This window comes from Delphinus delphis, chromosome 2 (assembly GCF_949987515.2).
Source record: "Delphinus delphis chromosome 2, mDelDel1.2, whole genome shotgun sequence".
Taxonomy (NCBI): domain Eukaryota; kingdom Metazoa; phylum Chordata; class Mammalia; order Artiodactyla; family Delphinidae; genus Delphinus; species Delphinus delphis.
Genome location: NC_082684.1, coordinates 103,622,952 through 103,648,472, shown reverse-complemented (window position 1 = coordinate 103,648,472; position 25,521 = coordinate 103,622,952). Strand labels below are relative to the sequence as shown.

At 40.8% G+C, this 25,521-nt stretch overlaps 1 protein-coding gene across 2 annotated transcripts in view; it reads left to right on the top strand.

Annotated features, from left to right (window-relative positions):
• Positions 1-25,521, top strand: part of EFL1 (elongation factor like GTPase 1) — a 136,859-nt gene that overhangs the window by 16,630 nt on the left and 94,708 nt on the right. For both annotated transcript variants that reach the window (XM_060005337.1, XM_060005338.1), the window contains exons 7-14: positions 801-1,015; positions 10,614-10,737; positions 12,469-12,545; positions 13,282-13,418; positions 14,434-14,556; positions 18,419-18,518; positions 22,460-22,611; positions 22,853-23,019. In XM_060005337.1, coding sequence (XP_059861320.1) covers positions 801-1,015; positions 10,614-10,737; positions 12,469-12,545; positions 13,282-13,418; positions 14,434-14,556; positions 18,419-18,518; positions 22,460-22,611; positions 22,853-23,019 — 1,095 coding nt within the window. The remainder of the gene's footprint in view (positions 1-800; positions 1,016-10,613; positions 10,738-12,468; positions 12,546-13,281; positions 13,419-14,433; positions 14,557-18,418; positions 18,519-22,459; positions 22,612-22,852; positions 23,020-25,521) is intronic.

Sequence of the window (25,521 nt, the reverse complement as noted above, 5' to 3'; positions counted from 1 at the left end):
AGGGTTTAGATTATGGTGAACCTTGTATGCCATGCATGGAGGTTTGAAATGTCTTCTTCAAGATGGTGGAGTACCATTGATGTGACCAACTTGAGAATATTTATTTGCTAAAGAAAGGAAGTGATAAAGGTAGAGCAGTGAAAAAGAATGGATCAGTGGATCTAGTTCCCTGAAGAGGTAGTCAGGGATGGGTACAGATGAAATACTCCCACCCTGCAGTGGAAGGAGAAGGGCCAGTGGTAATTGTAGATATAGATGGACCTATAGGTTGAATTATTGCGAGCTTGCAGGATTTCTGAATAATAGGTTCCATTTTCTCTTGGAGGTAGGAAATAAGATTACCTACTTGAGAGTGAAAATAGTTGGGCGTTAGAGGTCAGGAAGAGGGCCTGAAGAGAGGGGCGAACAGTTCAAACATCTGCTCTGAGAAATGGTGAGGGAGTTGACTAAGGTTATAAACGAAGATTGTGGGGGTTGGAAACCATGAGTTCTAGTGACACCTGGCCTTGGTCCTGGAAAACAAGTTGAAGATATGACAGATTAGTGTCTGCTTTCAACTCTTGAGCACAAAAATGACCTTTCAAAAGCCTTCCAATTTAGCTTTGCTGGGTGTGAAAAGCATGGGTTGATAACATATAAGTTAATGATTGCTATAAACGTCATCGCCATCCATGTGTGCTTAATATGAGCTCAAACTGTGCCTTACGATTCTAGGCTTAGCAAGGCTTAGACAGTGTGTCTCCTGTCGTGGGCGTGCAAAGCATCTGAATGACATTCTGCCATTTTACCATCTCTCCTAGATTAATGCACTCACAGGAGCTCTTTTTACTTCTAAAGTGCTAGAAGAAAGAGCAGAGAGAGAGACTGAATCCCAAGTGAATCCCAATTCTGAGCAAGGAGAACAAGTGTATGACTGGAGCACTGGCTTGGAGGACACGGATGATTCTCACCTTTACTTCTCTCCAGACCAGGGAAATGTGGTATTTACAAGTGCAATAGATGGGTGGGGCTTTGGGTAAGTGTTTCGATGTAATTAAATCTCTTTGTGGATTTTATATGCAATTGTTTGTTTTGTTTTGTTTTTTTGGCGGTACGTGGGCCTCTCACTGTTGTGGCCTCTCCTGTTGTGGAGCACAGGCTCCGGACACGCAGGCTCAGTGGCCATGGCTCACGGGCCCAGCCGCTCCGCGGCACATGGGATCTTCCCGGACGGGGGCACGAACCCGTGTCCCCTGTATCGGCAGGCGGACTCTCAACCACTGCGCCACCAGGGAAGCCCCTATCCAATTGATTTTTTAATTAAACTTTTTATTTTGAGATATTGTAGATTCACATACAGTCATAGGAAAGAATACAGAGAGTTCTCTTGTTCCTTTACCTTGTGTCCCTCCAAAGGTAACATCTTGCAGAACTGTAGTGTAATATCACAGCCAGGATATTAACATTGATGTAATCCATCACCATGAAGAGCCTTCATGTTCCGCTAATATAGCCACACCCACTTCCTTCCGAGTTCCAACCCCTCCTTAATGACTAACTCTTCTCTATTTCTATAATTTGTCATTTCAAGAATGTTATAGAAATGTAATTGAATAATATGTAACCTTTTGTGGATTTGATTTTCAGAATAATTCTTTAGAGACATATCTAAGTTGTTACGTGCATCACTGGTTGGTTCCTTTTTATTGCTTAGTACTATTCCATGTGTGTTTGTACCACAGTTTGTTTGAGTATTTACCCATTGAAGGACATCTGGGTTTTTTCTAGTTTGGGGCTACTATGAGTAAAGCTGCTGTAAGCATTCATCTGTAGGTTTTCATGTGACCATAAGTTTTCATTTCTCTGGGATGAATGCCTAGAAGGGCATTTGCTGAGTCATAGGGTAGTTGTGTGTTTAGTTTTTAAAGAAACTGTCAAACTGGTGTACCATTTTATATTCCCACCAGCAATGTATGGTGATCCAGTTTCTCCACATCTTCACCCTCATTTGGTATTGTTCCTATTTTTTTTCTTTTGTCTTTTTTAGCCATTCTGATAGGTGTGTACTGATATGTTATTATGGTTTTAATTCGCATTTTCCTAACAGCTTGTGATGTTGAAAATCTTTTCATGAGCTGATTTGCCATCTGTGTATCCTCTTGCGTGAAATGTCTTTTTTTTTTTTTTTTTTGGTATGAGGGCCTCTCACTGCTGTGGCCCCTCCTGTCGCGGAGCACAGGCTCTGGACACGCAGGCCCAGCGGCCATGGCTCACGGGCCCAGCCGCTCCACGGTACGTGGGATCCTCCCGGGGCACAAACCCGCGTCCCCTGCATCGGCAGGCAGACTCTCAACCACTGCACAACCAGGGAAGCCCTGAAATGTCTTTTTATGTCCTTTGCCCATTTTGTTTTTGTTCATGTATAATTGACATATTATATTGGTTTCAAGTGTACAACAATATGATCAATATTTGTATATTGTGAAATGATCACTACAGTAAATCTAGTTAGTTTCTATACATAGTTACAAAATTTGTGTGTGTGTGTGATGAGGATTTTTAAGATTGACTCTTAAGAAATTTCAATTATACAATATAGTGTTATTAACTATACCATGCTATACATTACATCCCATGACTGATTTATTTTATAACTGGAAATTTGTACCTTTTGACCCTCTTCACCCACTTTGCCAACCCTCTACTCCCTGCCTCTTGCAACCACCAATCTGTTCTTTGTATCTGTAAGCTGCTTGTTTATTTGGTTTTGTTTTTTAAAGATCATACATGTAAGTGAGATCATGCAGTATTTGTCCTTGTTTTTCTCTGTCTGACATATCTCATTTAGCCTAATGCCCTCGAAGTCCCTCCATGTTGTTGGAAATGGCAAGTTTGCATTCTTTTTTATGGTTGAATAGTATTCCGTTTTGTGTATATATACTGCATTATCTTTATCCGTTCATGTATCAGTGGACACTTAGGTTGTTTCCATACCTTGGCTGTTGTAAATAATGCTGCAATAAGGTATTGTGTATATATCTTTTCAAGAGTTTTGGGGGTTTTTTGCATAAATACCCAGAAGTGGACTTGCTGCATCAAATGGTAGTTGTATTTTTAATTTTTTGAGGAACCTCCATAATATTTTCCATAGTGGTTGTACCAATTTGCCTTCCTACCAACAGTGCACAAAGGGTTTCCTTTTGTCCACATCCTCACCAATACTTATTTCTTACCTTTTGTGATAATAGCCATTCTAACAGGTGTAAGGTGATAGCTCATTGTCATTTGACTTACATTTTCCTGATAGTGATGATCAATATTTAGTGATGTTCAGCATCTTTTCATATACCTGTTGGCTATCTGTAGGTCTTCTTTGGAAAAATGTTCATGTCTTCTGTCCTTTTTTTCAGTTGATTGGGTTTTTTGCTATTGAGTTGTATGAGTATTTTGGATATTAACCCCTTATCAGATATATAATTTGCAAATACTTTCTGTTATTCAATAGGTTGCTTTTTCATTTTCTTGACTACCTGCTTCGTTGTATAGTCCTTTGCCTATTTTCTAATTTTTATTTATTTATGTTTTACTTTTGAGCTTTGAGAATTTTTTATATATTCTGGATATTAGTCCTTTGTCTCATACGTGTTTTATAAATATTTTCTTCCAGTCTAGAGTTTCGCTTTTCACCTTAATAAGTGTCTTTCACAGAGCAAAGTTTTTAATTTGAGTGGAAGTCCAGTTTATCGATTTTTCCTTTTATGAATTATACTTTTGGCATTAAGAAGTCTACCTAGCCCTAGATCCTGAATATTTTCTCTCATGTTTTTTCTGGAAGTTTTATAGTTTTCCTTCTTACATTTAAATCTGTGATTCATTTTGAGTTAAGTTTTTGTACAAGATGTGAAACTTGGGTCGAGGTTCATTTTGGGGGCTGTGGGTGTCCCAGTTACTTTGACACCATTTATTGAAAAGCCTATACCTGCTCTATTGAATGTTTTTGTACCTTTGTCCGAAGCAGTTAGACATATTTATGTGGGTCTGTTTCTGAGTATTATATTCTGTTTCATTGATCTATGTGTCTGTCTTTCCACCAATACCACATAGCCCTGATTACTCTAAGTGTATAAATAAGTTTTGAAATTGGGTGGATTATTTCCATCACGTTCTTCTTTTTTAAAATGGTTTTAGCTGTTCAAGGGTCTGTGCCTTTCCATATACATTTTATAATAATCTTTGCCTATATCTGCAAAAAAAATTTTGCTAGGATTTTGGTGGAAAATGCATGGTACAGTTGTATATTAATTTAAGGAGAATTGATGCCTTTACTATGTTGAATCATCTAATCCATGGAGGCTGTATGTTTCTCCATTTGTGCAGATTTTCTTTGATTTCTTTAATCAGCATTTTGTGGATTTCAGCATTTAAGTCCTGTACATATTATATTAGGCTTGCACGTAATTTTTCTTTTTTTCTAGAAATTATAATGGTATTTTTTATTTTGGTGTTCACATCTTCATTTCTACTGTATTGAAATATAATTACTTGATTTTTGTGTGTCGATCTTGTATACTGTCACCTTGCTAAACCTATTCATTAGTTCTAAGAGTTTTTTGTAGATGCCTTGGGATTTTGTACAAGGTAGTCATGTCATCTGCAAATAAGGACTTTTATTTCTTCCTGTCCTGTGCCACTTTCCTTTCTTTTCTTGCCTTATTGCACTGGCAAGAACTTCCAGCACTGTTTGAATAAGTGGGGAAAGTAGACATACTTGCCTTGTTCCCCATCTTTCAGTCTTTCACCAAGAGGTATAATGTTAGTTCTAAGTTGTTTGTAAATGTTCTTTGTCAAGGTAAGGAAGTTCCCCTGCACTCCTTTTTTTTCTGAGTTATTACTATGAATTGGTGTCAAATTTTTTCAAATGCTTTTTCTGTATCAATTAATATAATCCTATGGTTTTTGTTCTTTAACTATTAATATAGTAGATTACCTTGATTTTTGAATATTCAAGTTTTGCATCTCTTTGTAGATTTTATATACAATTAACTTTTTAAACCTTATTCTTTGAATAAATTCAAAATTCAGAAGGTACAAAAATGCGTACAATGAAAAGTCTCCCACACTATCCCTTAGCTTTTTAGTTCATTTCCCCACAGAAAACTAGTTTGTCCCAGCAGTTTCTTGTGTATCATCTGGAGGTTATTATGCATATATGAGCAAATACATTATCAACTTTTATTATCTACACTAGCAGAAGTTACTGTGGAAAGAAACTATTGAGGGTGTGCATATGCTAGGCGTTGAGCTAGTCACTTAAATTATTTCATTGAATTCTTAGAACACTCCTTTTATTTTATTTTTTTCCAATTTTTTTTAATTAATTATTTTTGGCTGCATTGGGTGTTCATTGCTGTGTGCGGGCTTTCTCTAGTTGAGGCGAGCAGGAGCTACTCCTCTATGGGGTGTGCAGGCTTCTTGTTGCGGTGGCTTCTCTAGTTGTGGAGCACAGGCTCTAGGCGCGTGGGCTTCAGTAGTTGTGGCATGTGGACTCAGTAGTTGTGACTCACAGGCTGTAGAGCACAGGCTCAGTAGTTGTGGCACGCAGGTTTAGTTGCTCTGCGGCATGTGGGATCTTCCTGGACCTGTGTCCCCTGCATTGGCAGGTGGATTCTTAACCACTGCGCCACCAGGGAAGTCCCAGAACAATCCTTTTAAATAGGTCTTAATATTTATTATTTAAGGTTCAAAGACATTGATTGATTTGTTAAACATCACTTAGCCACTGAGTGGCATAGCTGTTGTTAAGTTTAAAGTCTGCCTGGCACTGAAGTTCACGCTTTTTTACCATAGTGCTTTTATGGGATCTTCACTATGGAATATAGGGACCCTTGTTTTTTCTAATTGCCCCTTCTGGGTATGTACACACTCAGGCCAAGTAGTAGTGATATCAGTTTTGAATGTGCTAGGTAATTGATTACATTTCTAACCACAACCATCACTGACTTGTGAAATCAGAAAATTCAGCGGATTTTTACTTTGAGAAAAATGTCTTCGGCCTGGGTAAACAGTTGTGGGGATATAATGAAATTTACTTTAGTTGTAGACTTAACCGTACATGTAATTTGCAGGGATAATAGAACCAGAAATAATGCACCAGGTGAAACCACCCTTGGCTGTTCCTTGTCTTCCTTTTTACAGGAACTTGCCCTTCAACTTCCTTTTGACTGAACACATTTTGCCTTGGGCAGCATAATAAATTATAATACCATAATTTTTCTCTGCTAGTTTGTAATAAATTATAGATACCTTGGTTTATTTGGTGCCTATAAAGGTTATACCAGACAAATAAATTCAGATAATGGATATATAGTGAAAATGGAAATTACAAACTTGAAAGTTTGCACTTTTCATATGTAGTTGATGACTTACCATTGTCATCTTTCTGGGCCTTGTTTCCTCATCTGAAAAATAAGAATATAGGTCTAAGATAATTTCTAAGAATTTCTTTGAGCTAAAATGTACAGTGATTCATTCAGTCATATAACAGGGTCAGACCTATTGATTTCTTAATTTGTAAATTTTGCTAGTGAGCTACAATGTAAGGGGCTTGCCCTTTTCTTGTAATGATTTTCATAAAAAATTGAATGTTTTATGTGAATTTTAGTCTAAATCTCACAAGAAGGAATGGGGAGAGACTTGAATGAACAGAATGAGGGTAACTTCTCACAACTTTGGACATTTTTACGTACTTTCAGTCAATAAATGAATTCCCCTGTATTAGACAAAGTCATCTTTATAGATCTGCTAGTGCCTGTTCTCAACTACTTGACATGTTAATTTATGGAAAAGGGTTGGTGGAAATGAAAGCACTGGAGACCCATTTCCTTCCAATTTTCCTCTAACATGTCAGTGAATGGGGAAGGTTGGCAACTTCAATAGGGAAAGTTTTCACAAAAAGTGGGAAATGAGTACATTTCAGAATTTAGCAGATGGTTCTATAAACTCTTATATAGTGGGACAGGATTAAGAAGTGTGACTAGTGGCTGTGTGGCCTAAATCTGTCCTGTTAATAGTTGTTACTCCAGGAGAATCTGCCCTGAAAAAGCAGAAACACATTGACTTGTGTGGGTGGCAGCAACGATCTAGTTCCTGATTAAGATAAATAGAGCTGAGGCCCCCAACCCTATAAAACAGGGGCAGGAAAGAAAAGACAAGGAAAAGCCCTTCCTTATAGTTTTGTTTGTCTTTGTGCAGCAGTGTCTTAGAATCCTGCAATTAACATTAATCCATTGGGTACCTTGGACACAAAAGAGTATGTGGCCCAGAAATTTCATACTTGGCCAAGCTGTCACTCAGGGCAAAAGATTGATAGGTCAGTAGTCTTGGAAAACATGTTCTGCAAATCTTTTCTGAGAATCTTGTTTGAGGTTATTCGGTAGAGGAAATGAATTAAAATAGAATTCAAGAATGGAGAAGTGCTAGAAACTGTCAGTATTTTAAAATTATAACTAATGACAGACACAGGCATAAAAGCACTAAGCAATAATCAAGAAAGGTTTGATGTTTATAAGCAACTTTTGTGGTAACTGGGGGATTGAAAAGAATGTAAAGGATGAAAAACAAGATTTTCAAAGATTTATGTGTCTGTATGTGTATGTATGTGTAAATAAATGATGGACTAGAAAAGGGTTTGAAGACAGTGGTCTAAGCAAATGGCCAATTTCTTACTATAATTTATGATTTTATAGTACGTTTCAGTGTTTGTGAAAATCTTTGTTTGCCACTTTTTGAGTTAAAAGCAAGACATATATCTGACACATTGTTGTAAAGGATAAAAGAAAACATAACGGACTGGGTAGCACAAATCAACAACAACAACAAAAAAATCCTAGAAGCATGAAGAGAAATCTACCTAATCAGAACAATTATGACAGTAAATGTTTGAATCCCCTGTTGAGGAGATACTGTCTTTTATAAGAAGGATATTTCCAGAGATTTGCTAAATAAAATAAACATAAAGCATAAGGGACTGAGGGTAAACATCAAAGCTTTGGTTCAATATGTCAAACAAATGTGAATAAAAAGAAAGTAGGTTTGGCGATCTTAATGATAAGCAGAGCAGAATTTATGGCAAATGTGGCATAAGGATCATTTTTATATGGGTAATTGGCACATTTCTGTAGTAAAGAGATTAATGATCGTAACAGCAAAGTTCATGAGACAAAAATAGAAGTATAAGTAGAAATCCACAGTCATGTGGTTTGGGGGGATTGCATCATATCACAGTTTAACATCAAATAGCAACAAACCATATGAATAGTATTATAATTAAAGTCCGGATTTGTTTTAAGTGTCAGTGAAGGATATATAAAAATTGATCCTATGTCAGGCCAACAAACAATTCAAGTTCAAGGAATATAAACTATGTTGAAAGCTTATACAAATCACTCAGTCATTATCTCCAGCGCTAACCATCTAAGAATGGACCCAAGTTGCCAATATGATGATCAAAGTGTTGGCTGTATTTGTTGAGGACGCAGAGAACGTCACTGTAAAGAACAGGGCTCCCTGGTAGAGATAGGCTGGAGAATGTGCTTGGGACCTCAGGCCACAGTAGTTGCCTCCCATTGTCTCCCTCCTGTAGGTCCTGTAATGGATCTGCGAATCTGCATGGAGGATTGTAGCCTGTCTGGAAAGATCAGGTGTTGAGAGATGGAAAGCCCAGGGTGAGATAAGGGTCTGCTGACTTGCCTCTGGAAAGAAGGTTCTGTGCCTTGTTCTAGGTGTACTTAACTTCAGGAAGTCAAGGAGGAATCTTGGCTCTTTTTACTGATCCCTGGAATAGGGAGCAAGACAGAGCTTGCTTCCTTTTTGAGGCATAGGAACTCTGCCCAATAAGTGTTGGCCATTGGCCGCCTTTTTGCTTGTTGAGTAGCCATTGAGGTGGGAGAGAGACCAAGAGTGCTCCTTTCAGCCCTCAAGAGTAGGAAAGCTATGTCTATGGAATGAGGTAAAAATTGGTAAAGAGAAGATGGGTTCCCTCCAAAAAGACGAAAAAGATTATAAATTAATGATATAGTGATACTGGGCTTCCCTGGTGGCGCGGTGGTTGAGAGTCCACCTGCCGATGCAGGGGACATGGGATCTTGCCCCGGTCCGGGAAGATCCCACATGCCACGGAGCGGCTAGGCCCGTGAGCCATGACCGCTGAGCCTGCGCGTCCGGAGCCTGTGCTCCGCAACAGGAGAGGCCACAACAGTGAGAGGCCCGCGTACCGCAAAAAAAAAAAAAAAAAAAGTATATATATAGTGATACTAACATATATAAATAATGTATAAATTATATACATGTTATATATACAATTTATGTATAAATTTTTATATGATAAGTATAAATAAAATAATAATAGAAACTAAAGTTTTAGAAAAGCAAAAAAAACTCTACTAAATAAATAGCTGTTGGATCAAATGGGAAATAAAGCTTACCATAGTGAATTACTTTGGAAGTGATGGACCTTTGAGGCCATCTCTTTCAGAATGTTAGTAGCTTATAACTGTATGATGTGAATTTTGATTCCTGATGGGTGTTTTTCTCTCCCTTGGACCTCAGCGAGAGGGGGCATTGGTTATTTATCTTCAGCAGTTTCTGTAGCATCTGTTTTTGCTTCTAAGCTGCTGCCTGATGCTCTTCGTATTTCTGGTTCCAACCGTAATTATTAACTTCCACTCCTGCAGCTTTTTATTGCTCCCACCAGGCTTCTATTATCATAAGAGAATATCAGCTAATTGGACTTGGTTGTAGTTAACCCCTGGATTCCACAGTTGTTGAATGACAGGTAAAGAATTGTCTAGAATCTTAACTTTGGATTCCTTCTGCATTGGAGAATATAGCAGGTGTCTTTTAAGTTGCTGGTACTTTGAGAGTTGGACTCAAAACTTAGATTATGTAGGAGCATACTGTTCCCTGCAGAAAAGGTATTTTTTTCTAGGTCCTTTACCCAGACCCTGCAGATGCTGTAATATACAGCATCATTATTTGTCAGGTGACCGCCCTTGTGTGGCTGGGGTTTCCAGTAGAGCAGACCTGGTGCTAACTGGCTTCTCTAAGGGCTGGAGAGAGTTAAGTAAGTGTGTATCTATCTGTTTCCTGTTTAATCCCAGATGCTAAAAAGCCTTTTTTTGGCAGGTTCTGGCTCTAGGGTTTGTTTTCTTTGTGAGCAATAGGTACCTATAGCAGTGAAGGGCTGAAACAAAGTTTATTGTTGGCGTGGCTGCAATGGGCAGCCGGAGCCTCCATTTCCTTGGCCATTATTCCTCTTGTTTTACACATGCAGAATTAAAAAAGGGAGGTATGGCATGAATTCTAATTCATATGGATTTAGGGGAAGTTGGACAGGAAGCTGGGCTCTGGAATGAGACTGCTTGGGTTTGAATCCCAGCTTCACTTGTTACCTGTGTGATATCTCGTGCTTCATTGTCCTTTTCTGTAAAATGGGGGAGATAATTAGTACTTACCTTGTAAGATAGTTGAAATGACATTTAAAGCACGTTGAACAGTACCTGGCACAGAAACACTCAAGTGTTAGCTGTACTCATTTATGTTGTTATTAATAACGTGAACACTTGCTTTTCTTTCAGAATTGAGCACTTTGCCGAAATCTACAGTCAAAAAATTGGCATCAAAAAGGAAGTTCTTTTGAAAACCTTGTGGGGAGATTATTATATAAATACGAAGGCTAAGAAGATTATGAAGGTTGATCAGGTAATGTGGCATATGTCCCTGTTGATTGTTGGTCCCATTGTTGCCCTATGAAAACCTGTACTGTAACACACCTGTAATTTGGCCTTGGTGTATGGGAGTCAGTTTATGAGGGATTTTCTACTGTATATATTTGGCTAAAGTTCACGTGTCTTATATCCAAGTATTGCTTAAATACAGTTCTTTAGGACTGCCTGGGTTTTTTTTTTTGTTTATTTTTTCTTTTTAAGAGGAGCAAAAATCTCAGATCCTGTGCATGTGAACTCGACACATATTTTGCATCAGGCATTTGTGTGTCCCCTTCATAAAGAGACATCTCTTTCAGACATCACTGTGTGGCCCACACTTTATCCCTAGTCTCAGCTGAGGCCTTCTCTCATTGAATGTCCGTCACCATGCTTCATTGATGTGGAGAGGCAGGTGCTCCCTGGAGCACTTCATTCTATCGATTGAGGTGATGTAAGGCTGCTGAATCACATAGCCTCAGAGGATGCTTTTCTTGAAGATTTTTTTTTTAATGTAAAATTCAGGATTTTATAAATTCATTCTCATTGAAGAGCATATATATTCCCTTAAGAAGGTATTTATAAGTATAAAGCTATAGGAAAGAAAAAATATCAGAAGCCAGCACTGCTAATGCTGTGGTTTTCATTTCTTTCATTCTTTCTGGATAGATACATACATCCCTCAGTTGAGATATTGCTGTTTATATAATATAGCTGCTTTTCTGCTTGACATCATATTGTGAACATCTTCCGTTGCCATTAAAATCTTTCTATAAACAGTGTATTTAAGAAGGAGCCAGTGTATGAAGTGGGAAAAAACATGGTTTGAGAATCCAACTCTGTTTGAATCTCAGCTCCACCACTTACTAGTTCTGTGACATTTGTCTCAGTTTTTTTCATCTGCAAATTGGAGATAGTAATACTTACAGGGTGGTTAGGATAATTATATGAACTATCCAAGAAAAGTCTTTAGAACAGTTCCTGTCACATAAGGACCCTATTACATCATTTACATAATAATTCTACATAAATGTAGAATCTACATAAATCCTGTAAGATTGGACATAGTTTTTATTTCTGTTTCACAAATATTTCGATATTTTAAGTAAAGCTGTGGTGGGCATCTTGATAAATACATTTTTATGTCTTGACAATGAGCTTTTTCTAATCAGGCATTCAAAGGTAATGGCCCAATTTCCCAATACCTTGCCAATAGTTCTTGAGAAAGAGGGTATCAGTTTATATTCCAGCTCTTGTATATTATCCATCTCAAAGTGCTCTTGCTATTATTTTGTACAGTTTGGTAAGAGAAATAATAGGGTTTTTTTTTTGTTTTTTTTAATATCTTCTTCCTTGAAGTTGAACATTTTTCATGTTTAGGAACATTCTTTAGAACAAAGTCCATGGAAATTTTAGAGTGAAGTTTTAGCTCTCAGCTTGGGTATTATGTATTTCTTTGATGGCAGTGAAAGGACAACTGCAGTGATATATCCCCCAAATGGTCTTGTTTGTGAAGTCCATGGTTCCTGGAGGAAGAGAACAGTGGGTTGTTACTGATTGTGGATTATTGGCTTTTTAGAGCATTCTTATAGCTACTTTCCTCCACTTTTCTGTTGAGTAAATATTTTCTGGTAGAAATGAAACACTGATAATAAAACGTGTCAAGAATGAATATGTAAGATACCGATGAAATATTCAGAAATTTAAGCCCATTCATCCTTTTTTACAGGCAAAAGGAAAGAAACCTTTATTTGTACAGTTGATCCTGGAAAATATATGGAGTTTGTATGATGCTGTCTTGAAAAAGTAAGGCTGTTATAAATTGTTACATAAATTGGGCAGTATAATTTGCCTCACTTTGCAGTTTGATGAGTCACACTTCAGAAAGCTGAGATAGACTGAAAAAATGAACAGAGCCTTTACAGAGGAGTTGATTACAGGGCTTGGAAACAATTTAAAGGAGTATGTGTAACCCAAGTAAAGGGTGACAGGAGGGAGAGAACAGCCATATTTTATAGAGTGCTGAGGTGAAGAGATATAAAGGATGGAAAGAAACATTAGACTTTTGTTTATACAAACTCAGTTTAAAATAAAATAGTAATTGTAGTAGGAAAGGTGTTTGATATCAAGGATCACTAATGGGGCACTTGGGGGAAAAACTTGCCTGATACAAGTGGAAAAGAATGTTTGCTTCAGTAAATTTCTAAGTTGTTCCAGAGATGGAATAATGATTTTTTAGTATTTATTTATACAGTTGCTTTACCAGTTGACATAGCTTTTTTAGGGAGATTGTGGAATGGTGCTTCATGGGACGTTTTAAAGAAAAGTCCATTTGGAAGTGTATGGGTAGAGGTTGAGCAGTTTTCTCCTGTGGCAGGAGCCCCTTCAAGCATTTTTATTTTTTTGTAGTAAAAGTAATACATTAGGAATAAATGTGTCAAACAATGTTGAGTCCCTTTTCCTCACTGCTCCTTTGTGTCTTTATGTGATCTTTCTCTCTCCTCACCTCTCACCCCCCACCCATCCTGTACGTTTACTATAGGGACAAAGAAAAAATTGATAAAATCGTGACTTCTTTAGGATTAAAAATTGGAGCCCGAGAGGCACGGCATTCAGACCCTAAAGTTCAGATCAATGCTATTTGCAGTCAGTGGCTTCCCATATCTCAGGCTGTTCTTGGTATCCTTTATTTTAATGGTTTTTAATGAAATCATAGATTTGACTAAACAAGAAAAACCAGTGTGTTATTGGCAATCTGGAAATCCTCTGAAAATAACACATTTCCATCCAGAGTCTTCTGGGGTTATTTAAGGTTCCACCATGAAACTGTATTAAGTACTTTAAAAATGAATATATTAATATTAACTAGGACTAATACTAATATCAACCTGAATGTTCTTAAAAAATGTTTTTAGTTTTTGTTTAGTAATCTGTAAAATAAAAACTTTTAGACTAAGATTTACATATAAGTAGCTAATTTAGATGTTTGTGTTAGGATCACTGGTTCATTTTATTTATTTATTTTTGAATTTTATTTTCTTTATTTTTTTATACAGCACTGTTCATTTTAGACCCATATTTTCGTTAGCTTGTTGATACTTCCTCTCACATTAGTGATTCCAAAAAGACTTGATTTTCAATGGCTTACATTAACTAAAGTGATTTTATAGATGAATTTAGACTATCTTCTCTTCCTTGACCTGTGTGTACTCAGGCGTACCCCTGCAGTGGGCTGGGGGTGCAGTGTCCTGGGAGTGAACCAGCAGTGGATCTCAGAGCTGTGATAGACACATACCCCTACAGTGACACTCGCTCTGGTGGGGGACCTTCTTGTATCATAGCTTGTGGCTGATGGTTGTTTTATACCAGTTTATGAAACCACATAAAAGATTTTGAGGACTTAAAAGGTCACAGTTAGCCGTGCTCCTAAGTTCTGTTGTCCTTCCTCACTTGTTCCGTAGGATGTCAGTGTTAGAATATCTATCATGAGGATCCTTTCTGGGCTCTAGAGTGTCCATGAACTCCCTGAAATTGTATCCATATTTTGAGATGTGGTATATGGCGTAGTGCTGCCTTATAGCCCAGGCATCTCATAGACATACATTGTTACCTCAGTATTTAGTGCATACTGTGACTCTCTGCCATGGTGGAGGGCACTTGCTCAAGGTTTTGAGTCCTTAACAGCAGACTTCAGCTATGGTGTGTCAGAAACTTCCTAGTCCCCTTGACATTACAGCCGAGAGAGTGGAGAAACTGATGTGCGCAGGATCGCAAACATTTGATTCTCTTCCACCGGAAACCCAGGCACTGAAAGCAGGTGAGGTAAAGATGAACACAGCAGGTAACATGTTTTTGAGTCCTAAGTCCAGACTACTCTAGACCAATTTGCTAAATGCTAGTTTGCTAAATGACCAATTCCGCAGACAAACAATTTCAGAAACATTTCACCAGTTGCCTTTTGTTTTCTAACATTTCAGTTTTGCTGGAGCCATTTTGCTCTGCCAGTGGAGTGGGGATACCAGAGGCTCTGAGACCGCTACCTTTTGCCCTGGTCACGTTTCATAATCTTATAATCATGCTGTATTCCATCCCCCTAAATAGCCAAGAGTGTGTTCCTAAAGTGCCACAGCACCACCATGGCTGTGTCCCCAGGGACTGTGGAAAAGGGAGTTCAGGGGCTGTGCTGCTCTTTCTTTTTTTTTTCTTTTGCGGTACGCGGGCCTCTCACCGTTGTGGCCTCTCCCGTTGCGGAGCGCAGGCTCCGGACGCGCAGGCTCAGCGGCCATGGCTCACGGGACCATCCGCTCCGCGGCATGTGGGATCTTCCCGACCTGGGGCACGAACCCGTGTCCCCTGCATCGGCAGGCGGACTCTCAACCACTGCGCCACCAGGGAAGCCCAGTGCTGCTCTTTTGAAGCCCCGTATATGCGCTCCCCAGGAGAGGGATCCTCCCGTTCCAGGCTCCGTGTGGCTCCATGAAGTTCATGTGTATGTACTCACTTTCTCCTGTCCTTTTTCTCCCAATCTACTGAGTTTGTAGCCCCTGCCCCCCAAGTCACTGCTGTTCTCAGGGCCACTGTTGACTGTCCTTTGTTATATCTTTCAGCCAGTTCTCAATCCTCATCTGACTAGATCCGTCACTACCATTTGACATGGTCGATCACTCCTTCCTGCTTGAGTCATTTTTTTCCTTGACTTCTAGGCTTCCACATACTCCTACTTTCTCCCTGTCTCCCTGGCTATTTATTCTTTTTTTCTTTTTTTTTTTAAAAAACAAAAGTCAAACAAAAGTTTAATAACATATATACATGGGACAGACCCAGGAAAACAGAATAACTGGCCAAAACCCTCACGTTAAATACTGTGAGTGGTTTAGGACTTCAAAGGGGAGGAAGGCAATTCACATGAAGATGGAAAAGCAAAAGTTTGGTTGAAAAGAATGTTTGCTGGGCTGTGCAGAGACTCTGGGACACAGAGTGGACTCTGATCTCTAGGTCCTTCCAGTTTTCCCCACCACACCTGTCCCATATTCTTTGCAGTGATAGCTGCATATTCTTTTCTGGTGATAGCTCTATTCCGGGACCAGGTCCTTTATCTAAATTCTTTAGGCAGCTAAGGGGACATAAAAAGAAAGACTTCCTGAGTCTTCTGCTTCTTAAAAATAATCAGCCTAAATTAATCCTCATGCCGGAGAAACACATTCTGGGGTGGCAAATTTTGCTCTTCAACAGCTCTCCCTTTGAAACGTCTTCAAGGAGTGTCACAGTCCAGAAGCTGAGTTCGTAGATTGTTCCATCTCATTAAACCAGTCTCAGTCCTGACAGTAAGTCTGTCTAGTTAAATTCATCTCTGGAGGCAGTGATGCAGGTGGGCTCTCAAAGTTAGGCTTATAAGGTGCAAGCAATCGGGTCTTATAAGAGGCATTTCTGTGGAGACAGAAGAAAAAGGTTAATGGTTGGAGCAAATTATAAACCAACTTCTGAACCTAGGAGGCAGCCAGTCAAGATTTCTAGATGTCAGAGTCAAGTATCATCTGCATTGTGAAATGTCGTCGATGATGTCTTTGAGTGTTCAGGTAAACTTCCTGAGCGGCTTACACAGCAACGGGCCTGAAGATTGTCTAAACATGGGATGTTGTGTGGTGGTCTCTCTCAAGTGTATTGCAGGTTGTTCAGCTTCAGTTTGCAGGGCTTCAGGAAAGGGGCAGCTTTGGTTCTCAGTGATTCCGAATCAAAAGTGGGAGAAAAATTGGAAATGTGACTTTGGAGAGTTGTAGCCAAATATTTGAGGAAACTAGAAGAATTCAGGATCCAGTCCAGTTTACCAGTAGAAAAACAAAACCTCGAAGATGATAACAGAACTAAAATCGAATATCCACAAGTGTGTATTATAGTTTCTATTGAAACATAATTTTTTTTTCTCTGAAATCACCTTCATTTCTACCCAAGATAGCCAAATTAAGACTAATTTGTTTGCAAAGTAAGTTTAGTTTCATTAAACTTGGCCTGATCATTTTTATAGGTCCAGCAAGAATAGCAGCTGACCATATAGGCTCTTTTAAATCTGCTTTACTGGAACTTTTCATAAGGAATTTCCAGATTGAACTTCTAATAGTCTCTTGAGGCTCCGGACGCGCAGGCTCAGAGGCCATGGCTCACGGGCCCAGCCGCTCCGCGGCATGTGGGATCTTCCCGGACCGGGGCACGAACCCATGTCCCCTGCATCTCAACCACTGCGCCACCAGGGAAGCCCTGGCTGTTTATTCTTAATCTCTTTTTCCAGTTCCTCTCCATCTCCCTGACTTTTTAACTGTGGGATACCCCAAAGCAAGGCTTAGTCTTTGGACCTCATCTGTTTTCTACCTGCTGATCTTGTCCAGTCTCAAGGCTTTACATGACAACAGCATGCTCTTAATTCCCACATTTATCTCATGCCCCTGCATCGAGTCCATCTGCAAATCCTGTTTACTCTTCCTTTGAAATATATCCAGAACAACTACTTTTCAACATTTCCACTTCTGCCTCCCTGGGTCCTCCCTGGACCATGATCTCTCATCTGGTTATTACAATAGCTTTCCAGCTGGTATCCCTGCTGCTGTTCTTGATAGCCTTTCGTGTTTTCTCAACACTGCAGCCAGGGTGATCCTGTTAAAAATTGAAGTCAGGGCGTGTCACTTTGTTCCTCACAGCCTTTCAAAGTTTTCCCTGGCAAGACTTCTGATAGGTATTTAATTCTTGCTTCCTTTATTCCTTATTTGAATTTTGTTTTTGTTTTTGTTTTTTCTCTATGTGGGCCTCTCACTGTTGTGGCCTCTCCTGTTGCGGAGCACAGGCTCTGGACGCGCAGGCTCAGCGGCCATGGCCCACGGGCCCAGCCGCTTCGCGGCATGTGGGATCCTCCCAGACCGGGGCACGAACCCGTGTCCCCTGCATCGGCAGGCAGACTTCCAACAACTGCACCACCAGGGAAGCCCCCTTATTTGAATTTTACTGTTGAATTCTTTATGTGTGAATTATTTTGATGTGGCATGATTTTTTAAAAAAATTACTAACCAATGGTTTTTTATCTTAACCAATGGTTTTTTTATGTAGGTTAAGAAAAATGTGAATACGTTGATAGGAAATTGTGTTAAAATTTATAGATTTAGGGGAAATTGACATCTTTATAGTATTGAATCTTAATTCATTTCTAAGGTTTTTGGTTATTATCATGATAAGATATTTTTGTCTGTTTTATTTTCTAACTTGTTTTTGTGAGGGATTGGAAAAGCTACTGGTTTTTATGTATTTTATTAGTAAGCTACCTATTGACTATTGACCTTTGGTAAAATTTCTCAGTTCTATCCCTTCTCCACAGGAAACATTTCTGAGGGCTTATGGTGGGTGGTTAAGCCCGTTTCCTAGCTTTAGCTCTATGTGGGAGTTCCTCCAGCCCTTCTCCCACCCTATCAGTTTTGCTTTTCTTTCCTCATTTCTGCCAGTTCTCTTGCTCTTGCTCTACTATTTTTCTAGCAATTTTATACTTTTCCAGATGCAATTTTTATCATAGTGGTAAAAGATTATAGGTTGCTTATGTATTTAGATGATGCCGTGTTCTAAACCTCGTAATTGTTCTCAGAAGAATCTGGCTCTTTAATAATGGGAAAAAACAGTAACAGTTTTATTTCCTGTCTCTTTAGCTTTTATGAAATGTGGAAGCGAAGACACTGCTCCGGTTATTATCTTTGTTTCCAAAATGTTTGCAGTTGATGCTAAGGCTTTGCCTCAGAATAAGCAAAGGTAAGGATAAAGGCAAAGTTGGGCTGGGCCAGGGAAGTGGTGTAGGTTTGACGGGGCTGCAGTGAGGGTGTGGGTGGGAAGGTGCAGATAATGCTTTCTCTCCTCAGCCTGGAATTCATACGCCGCAGCCCCTGCGGGAACATAAAATTTGCAGGGTACTTTATCTTTTTGTGATACCTCTGTGGGAGATGGTTGTTGAAATCAGCTCTGGGACTGTTGATTTGAATTCATGTCAGTTTGAAGAGCAGTAAGAGTAGTGGTAGCCACAGTTAACTTTTATTGAACGTCAGGCAGGGTCTAATCTGAGCCTGTCTTGTCTGCCCCAGTAGAGATTGTTGGATGGGTGAGTATCTCTGCTGATCTTCGTGTGTATTGTGCGTGTGTGGAGGGAGATGGCTCATTTCTCAAGTTTCCAGAGTCTTGGAGGATCTATTCTACATCGTATGAGTTGGTCATGTTTCTTCCCCTCCTTCCCACCTGCACTGCCCCCCACCCCTCACTAGTATAAATGATTAGATCCCGATCATTTCTTGTGAGAGTTATTGCAGCAGTCTCCTAGCTGGTTCCCCTGCCCCAGTATCTAACTCTGCCAGTCCATTTGCCATCCTTCCTTCAGTATGATTTTGGTGTCTGGAATGAAAAGATTCACTCGATATAGGAGCTTGGAAGCTCCTCTTCTGTGCTATCCACAGCTACTCTGGGGGCATTCTGTGTAACAATTTTTCAAGTAACCTGAGAGAACGGATATAAATATTACTTCTGAAGAAGGTCCTAGTACCTCAGGCAGCATCTCAGATCTTACTCTTTTATGTTATAATTAATAATGATGATAACACTAATAATTGGCTGCAGTTTATTAAGCTTATAATATTCCTGCCTCACCATTGATTATGACACTTAGATCTAACAACAGTTCTGCAATGGAACTGTCTAATGTTTCAGTCTTACCTGAGGAAATTCAGAGGCCTTAAAAAGATTAAGCAGTGCACTCAAGGTTACATAGCTAGAAGGAGGCCAAAGCCGTATTTGAATCTATATCTGTCTAGGTTGAAAACCTGTGGTCTTCTACGTCACGGTGTGGAATCTGGCCTGTGTCATCCTGCGCAGCTTTTAAACTCCACCTCTAGATCTAGGCAGGCAGCCTTCCAACCTGCCTGCCCTTTTTAGATTCTGGGCCTTTGGTTTTGCTGTTCTCAACTGTACTCTTATCAAATTCTTGCTGAATACTTACTTGCCGATAAGTACCTGTTAGGTAACATCCTATTAGGAGTTTTTGAGGCAGTTCCTCTCCCTCTGAATCCTGAGTCTTTGTGTTCCTTTGGCATCCTTCTTGAGAACCAACTTCTTGTAGTAACAAGACGTGATCTTCAGATAGAAGCCGCGTTCCTTGGTCCCTTGGTTCCCATCATCTCAGCTACCTGGTGGTGTGGTTACTGATCGTACCAACTATGGCCAGCTTTCCAGCCCTTTCTCTGACACTCTCCCAGCCCACCCCTTGGCCAGCTTCGCAGAGGCCAGAGCAGGAACATTCAGCTTGGAATCCTGAGGGTGGGTGGTTTTGTGTCGTTGCCTCTTTTCCTTTCTTCTCCAGATTCATCTCCCCAGTCTGCCATTTGACGCTCCAGTCAGCATTCTCACCTCTGGTCTCCTTCATCCCTGCTGTTGCTGACTGCCGTCCCCTCAGAACTGTCATCCGTAGTTAGCAACTACAGCCTCAATAACTCACTGCCCACAGATGTTCCTTGACTAGTAGAGCTCTGTTTTCTTGCAAATAAATTCCTCTTTATTCTCAATAAATACTAGTTTACACAATGGGTTCTTCATATAAAACCTTGCTGACTTCTCTTCCGTCTGCTCTGTTTACCTCTGCCACCACTCCTGGTACTCACAGCAGTGCCTGGCACATAGTAGACGTTAACTGGATGGATGGATAAACATGTAGATGGACAGCAAGCCTGCATGCATTTGATGCTGATTAGTAAATATAAAATGCTAATCATGTTATGAGCTCAGGCAGAATGAGGATTTACTATATGTGAACAAGTATGCTTCTTTCTTAACCAAAGCTAAAATAAAACCACATTTACTTAATGTGATGATGATTTTATCGTCTTTAATTCCTTCTGGATGGGAGACATAGCCTGATGATAACGAGTATAGAGTTTGGAGTTATCTGCATTTGAATTACGGCTCCTTCCATTTATTGTCTATGTCACTTTGGGTCGTTATGTAAATTTCCTAAGCCTCCGTTTCTCGTCTGTAAACTAGGAGTAATAATACCTGTGTCATTTGTTTTGATAAATACGTGCTATAATATACGTAGAGTGAAGAACACAATGTCCGTATCATAGTGATAAGCCCATTGGAAGAGACCGTTTCTCTCCATGTACTAACAAGTTCATCGGGGGGTTTTTTCCCACCCTGTTTGTAGTAATAATAATGTATTCTGCATTTATATTTTAATTCATACTTTTCAGATACTCTTATAAAAGATTTTAGCAAAAGTCCAGAAACAAGGTAAGTTATCTAAGGATTGATTGAAGGAGCAGCTGGAGTGTGTAGCCTGAAGAAGAGAGGGGGGAGGGGAAGGGCATGAATGCAGATGATTGAAAGGAAAGCAGAGGGAAGAGGGTTTGTTGGATGTTGCTCCAGAAGACAGAACAAGAGCCATGACGAGAAATTATGAGGAAGCAGCTTTTATCCTGTGTTTGAAAGGCCTTTAACATGTAGAGCTTCCAGTAAGGAGGAGCTTATCTCTTGTAGCGAAACTGCCAACAGGCTTGATTGCCTAACGACACCTGAGCAAGCCATTCTCAAAGGTCGCGCTCTCATTTTTTTGTGTCTTACGGCACAGCCCTACCACCTGCATTGGGATGGGTCTGACCAGAAGGGGCCGACTCCTAGCGCCGAATTCTTCGATTTCGAGGGGCAGGTGCTAAGGGAGTGGCGTTGGTGTCCAGCCCTAGTGGGAGGTCTTGTCTAGCAGGCAGGTGTCTGAAGAGCATAGCAGTGGACAGTCAGTGACCTAAGCGTTCACCTCCCAGGGTAGCCCACATAAAGTAAAAAGGGGTTTTAGGGTACCTGACATCAGGATCTCTAAGAGCATGTGGCCGCTTAGAATGCACGTGGACAGTGCACTCTCAGAATGGCCATCTGAATGGATTCTAGTGCTTAAGGAGAGAGAAGGGGAATGGGGAATGGCAGGTTGGGAGACGCGATTATCAGCCAGGTGTCAAGTCAGAGACCAGGGGGTGAAGCAGGAATCATAAAATCACAGTGGGGGACAGCAGGGGAGGCAGGCACAAAGTGGCAGATCAAGCAACGTGACCCACCCCCCAGATGAACCCCCCAGCAGACAGCCAGACACACCCACGCACTGCCTTTTCTCTGCTGGTACTTGGGTCTAACACAATGACCGATAATCACTATTTGACCTCTTATCCTGATGAGTTGCCAGCGTTCAGCCTGACCCTTCTTCTTGGACCCCAATTCTCCGTGAAGATATACTTTTGTACTTGAGGAGAAAACCTCAGTTTCTCATTGAAGTCTTATGCTTGTCTCTCTACAGGGGTATTCTGAGCCCCGGTGTCTGTTACTCACACCCTTCCTTTTCCTGTCCTTTGCCTTATTGAGGAGGAACATCGGTACCTAAGAAAGGTTCCGTGCTGTCGTGTGTGGCTCTGTGTGGGGACGTGGGCTCTCGCATGTCAGTTCATAAGCTCAGACTAGCTGAGGACGCAGCATTCTCAGAGAAAGCCCGATAGGCCTTCTCTCCTCTTGCTGCAGTGAGGGAGAGAACTTGGAGAAACCTTCCGCCCAGAAGGGACTGGGGACCAACCGTCATCTTCTCCAACCACGTTAATACTTGCTGTTTCTCTACTGGAAGAGACTGAGAGATGCTTGATGTTGCCAGGTGTTAACGTGTCTGTGGTATCCTGTAGACCTCTCACTCAGGAGGAGATTGCCGAGAGGCATGAGCGTGCAAGACGAAGGCACGCGGAGAAGCTGGCAGCCGCGCAGGGCCAAGCACCCTTGGAGCCCACGCAGGACGGGAGTGCCCTTGAAACGAGTCCACAGGGAGAAGAGCTGAAAGGTATAGCTTTCCTAAATAGGCTTTGGTGAGACGGGATGTTTACTTAACTTGGGACACTCATCCTTTAGCTCTTGGGCTTTTTAGCTTTAAAGGTAGCTTTTATCAGTATACTTTCATTCTTGGTGTTTCCTTGCTGAAACTGGGCTGAATATAGCATATTCCCTGTTCCCTCTGAGTTTCTCAGCAGTCCCTGGATTGGAGAGAGCATTCCTGGCACTCATTATCCTTTGGCTTCTGGCAGGTGATGAGCAAGAGGTGGAGAGTGAGACCCCTAAACCTGTGCCCCAGGAAGGAAATGACCGAGAGGCTTTTATTGCATTTGCTCGAGTATTCAGTGGCGTGGCTCGAAGAGGAAAGAAAATTTTCGTCTTGGGGCCCAAATACAGTCCTCTTGAGTTTTTGCAGCGGGTAAGAATTGGAAGTAAAACGTTAGTTTATTGTTTCAGGGTTCTGATACTTTGTCAGATTGGTTGAGATTGGTGATTACCTTATTAGTAGATTTATTTTGTCTCTAGAAAGGCACATTCAGGTGAATCCATGTACTTCCTCTTGTGTTAATTCAGTAACATTTGGTAAATCTGTCTCGCTTAGTAGCATTTAGGAAATTAAACCAGTATGTGAACCAAGTTTTCAAACCTTATTTAGTTAATTATAAGGCTTTTCTGCTCAAGGCTAGAGGAAGGAACTGGTAAGAACAGATGTCATGTTGGAGCCAGGGCAATAGCAGATGTTCAAGAAATATAAAGATCCAAAAACTAGGTGGTACAGGCCAAAGGCATGGGCAGTGAGCAGGTGATAGGCAACAGTTTCTTGGCAGGCAGATCCCAGAAATTGATCAGGAGGGTCTGAAAGTCAGTGAACAGCCAGCATCTAAATATGTCTGAGCCAAAGGGCAAGTAAGAAACCACAAGCTAGAGCCGTCAGAACATTTTTGGACATAAACCAGGTATATATGTAGTAAATAAATGATAAAGGTCATAGGATGAATGCCAGAGGTCCAGGGAGCCAGTCAGGATCAGCAAGAAGCAGTAAGTTAGGAGCTTCTAAGACGTGCAGCGTCACGAGCAGAAAAGCACGTGCTCCTCTCCTTGCAGGTTAACCAGGGGAGCTGCTGTATGAATGAGAGAGAGGGAGATGGCAGTTGACGGAAGTCTGTGCCGTCAGCTGCCTAGCTTTGAATGCTAATTCCATCAGTTTTAGCAGTCTGATCCTTGGACATTGCAGTGCTGAGTGGTGGCTAAGCAGTTCGTGCTAGTCTGTAACATGTTTGGATTTAGCAAGAAGGAGCGCAGCAGTTGGTGTGTATAGGGTTAGGTTTTATGGGAGGGAGAAAGTGCTGTGATGGCATGTATAAAAATCCATCGATGATTATCTTACCATCTTGGTTTACACATAATTGATAGTTTGTTATTTATCAGAAAGAGTGCTCTTGGTTAATTTTTTTCCTTTTTTACTCTCTAAACTGTCAAGAGGAGTAAGAAATTGTTATTTAGTGAAACACTGATTTATTGGGCATTAGAAATTCCACGAGCACTCCAGTTTATCTTCTGTACGTAGTGTATCTTTGCTCTTGTGGGACTCAGGATTGAAATCAACTGCTTATGTGTCAGATGACTAAAGCAGGAATGATAAGATGAATTGACAGCACGAATGACTCCTTATTTCAGTAATTGGATCCCCGTAAGACCTAATTTCAGCTACCTAAAAAAAAAAAAGTGAGTATTTCAGACATATCCCTTCCTGGAATTTTGTGTTTATCCTTTGTATTATTTTTTTCTATCGCTGCATGTTACAGATGACCACAAATTTAGCAGCTTAAAACAATACATGTTTTCTCATCTCACAGTTTTGTTTTCGTTTTTTAATTGGTCCTGCCTTCCAGTGCAGCCCAGAGCAAAGCCACTCTGCCTTATCAAGCACACACTCTGTGTACTTTACTTAATCCTTACCACCATCATCACTCAACCATCCTGCCATGAGTTTAGTATTATTTTACTATTTTCTTTTTACAAATGAGAAACCGGAGACTCAAAGAGTTTAAAAAACTTGCCCAAAGTCACACAGCTAGGAAGTGGTGGGTCAGGGCTTTGAATTCATATCCGTATGGCCCCCAAAGCCTGTGCTTTTTCCACTACACCAGTGGTTCTCAAAGTGTGATCCCAAGACAAGACCAGCAGTACCGGCATCTCCTGTGAACTTGTTAGAGGTGCAGATTCTCAGGCGCTGCTCCAGATCTACTGAAGAAGGCATTCTGGGGGGTTAGACCCAGGAATCTGTTTTAATAATCCTTCCTGGTGATTTCCTTGCCTGTTCAAGTTTCAGAACCACTGCCTACCATTCTGCTTCCCCACCTGGCTGCTGCTTCTGTTCACATCTGACCAAGAATTTATAGGTGACTTCTCTAGGGCTGGACATTACTATGTCTCTGGAGCAGAAATGTGCTGCGCACACACACACTTCCCCCAAACACATACACACATGTACTCGGTAACCAGAGTCTTTTTTTTTTTTTTTTTTTGCGGTACACGGGCCTCTCACCGTTGTGGCCTCTCCCGTTGCGGAGCACAGGCTCCGGACGCACAGGCTCAGTGGCCGTGGCTCACGGGCCCAGCCGCTCCGCGGCATGTGGGATCTTCCCGGACCTGGGCACGAACCCGCGTCCCCTGCATCGTCATGCGGACGCTCAACCACTGCGCTACCAGGGAAGCCCCAGAGTCATTTTTAAAACTGCAGATATGATGTATCCCTTTCCTACTTAAAGTTCTTCAGTGTCTCCCCAATGCACTAAGGAGAAAGCCCAAACTCCTCAGTGTGGCTTTTGTGTGATGTATCCCTTACCTGTTTTCCAGCCTCCTGTCTACACAGACCTATTCATGTTTGCTACTCACATGAACTAGGAATGTTGTCATC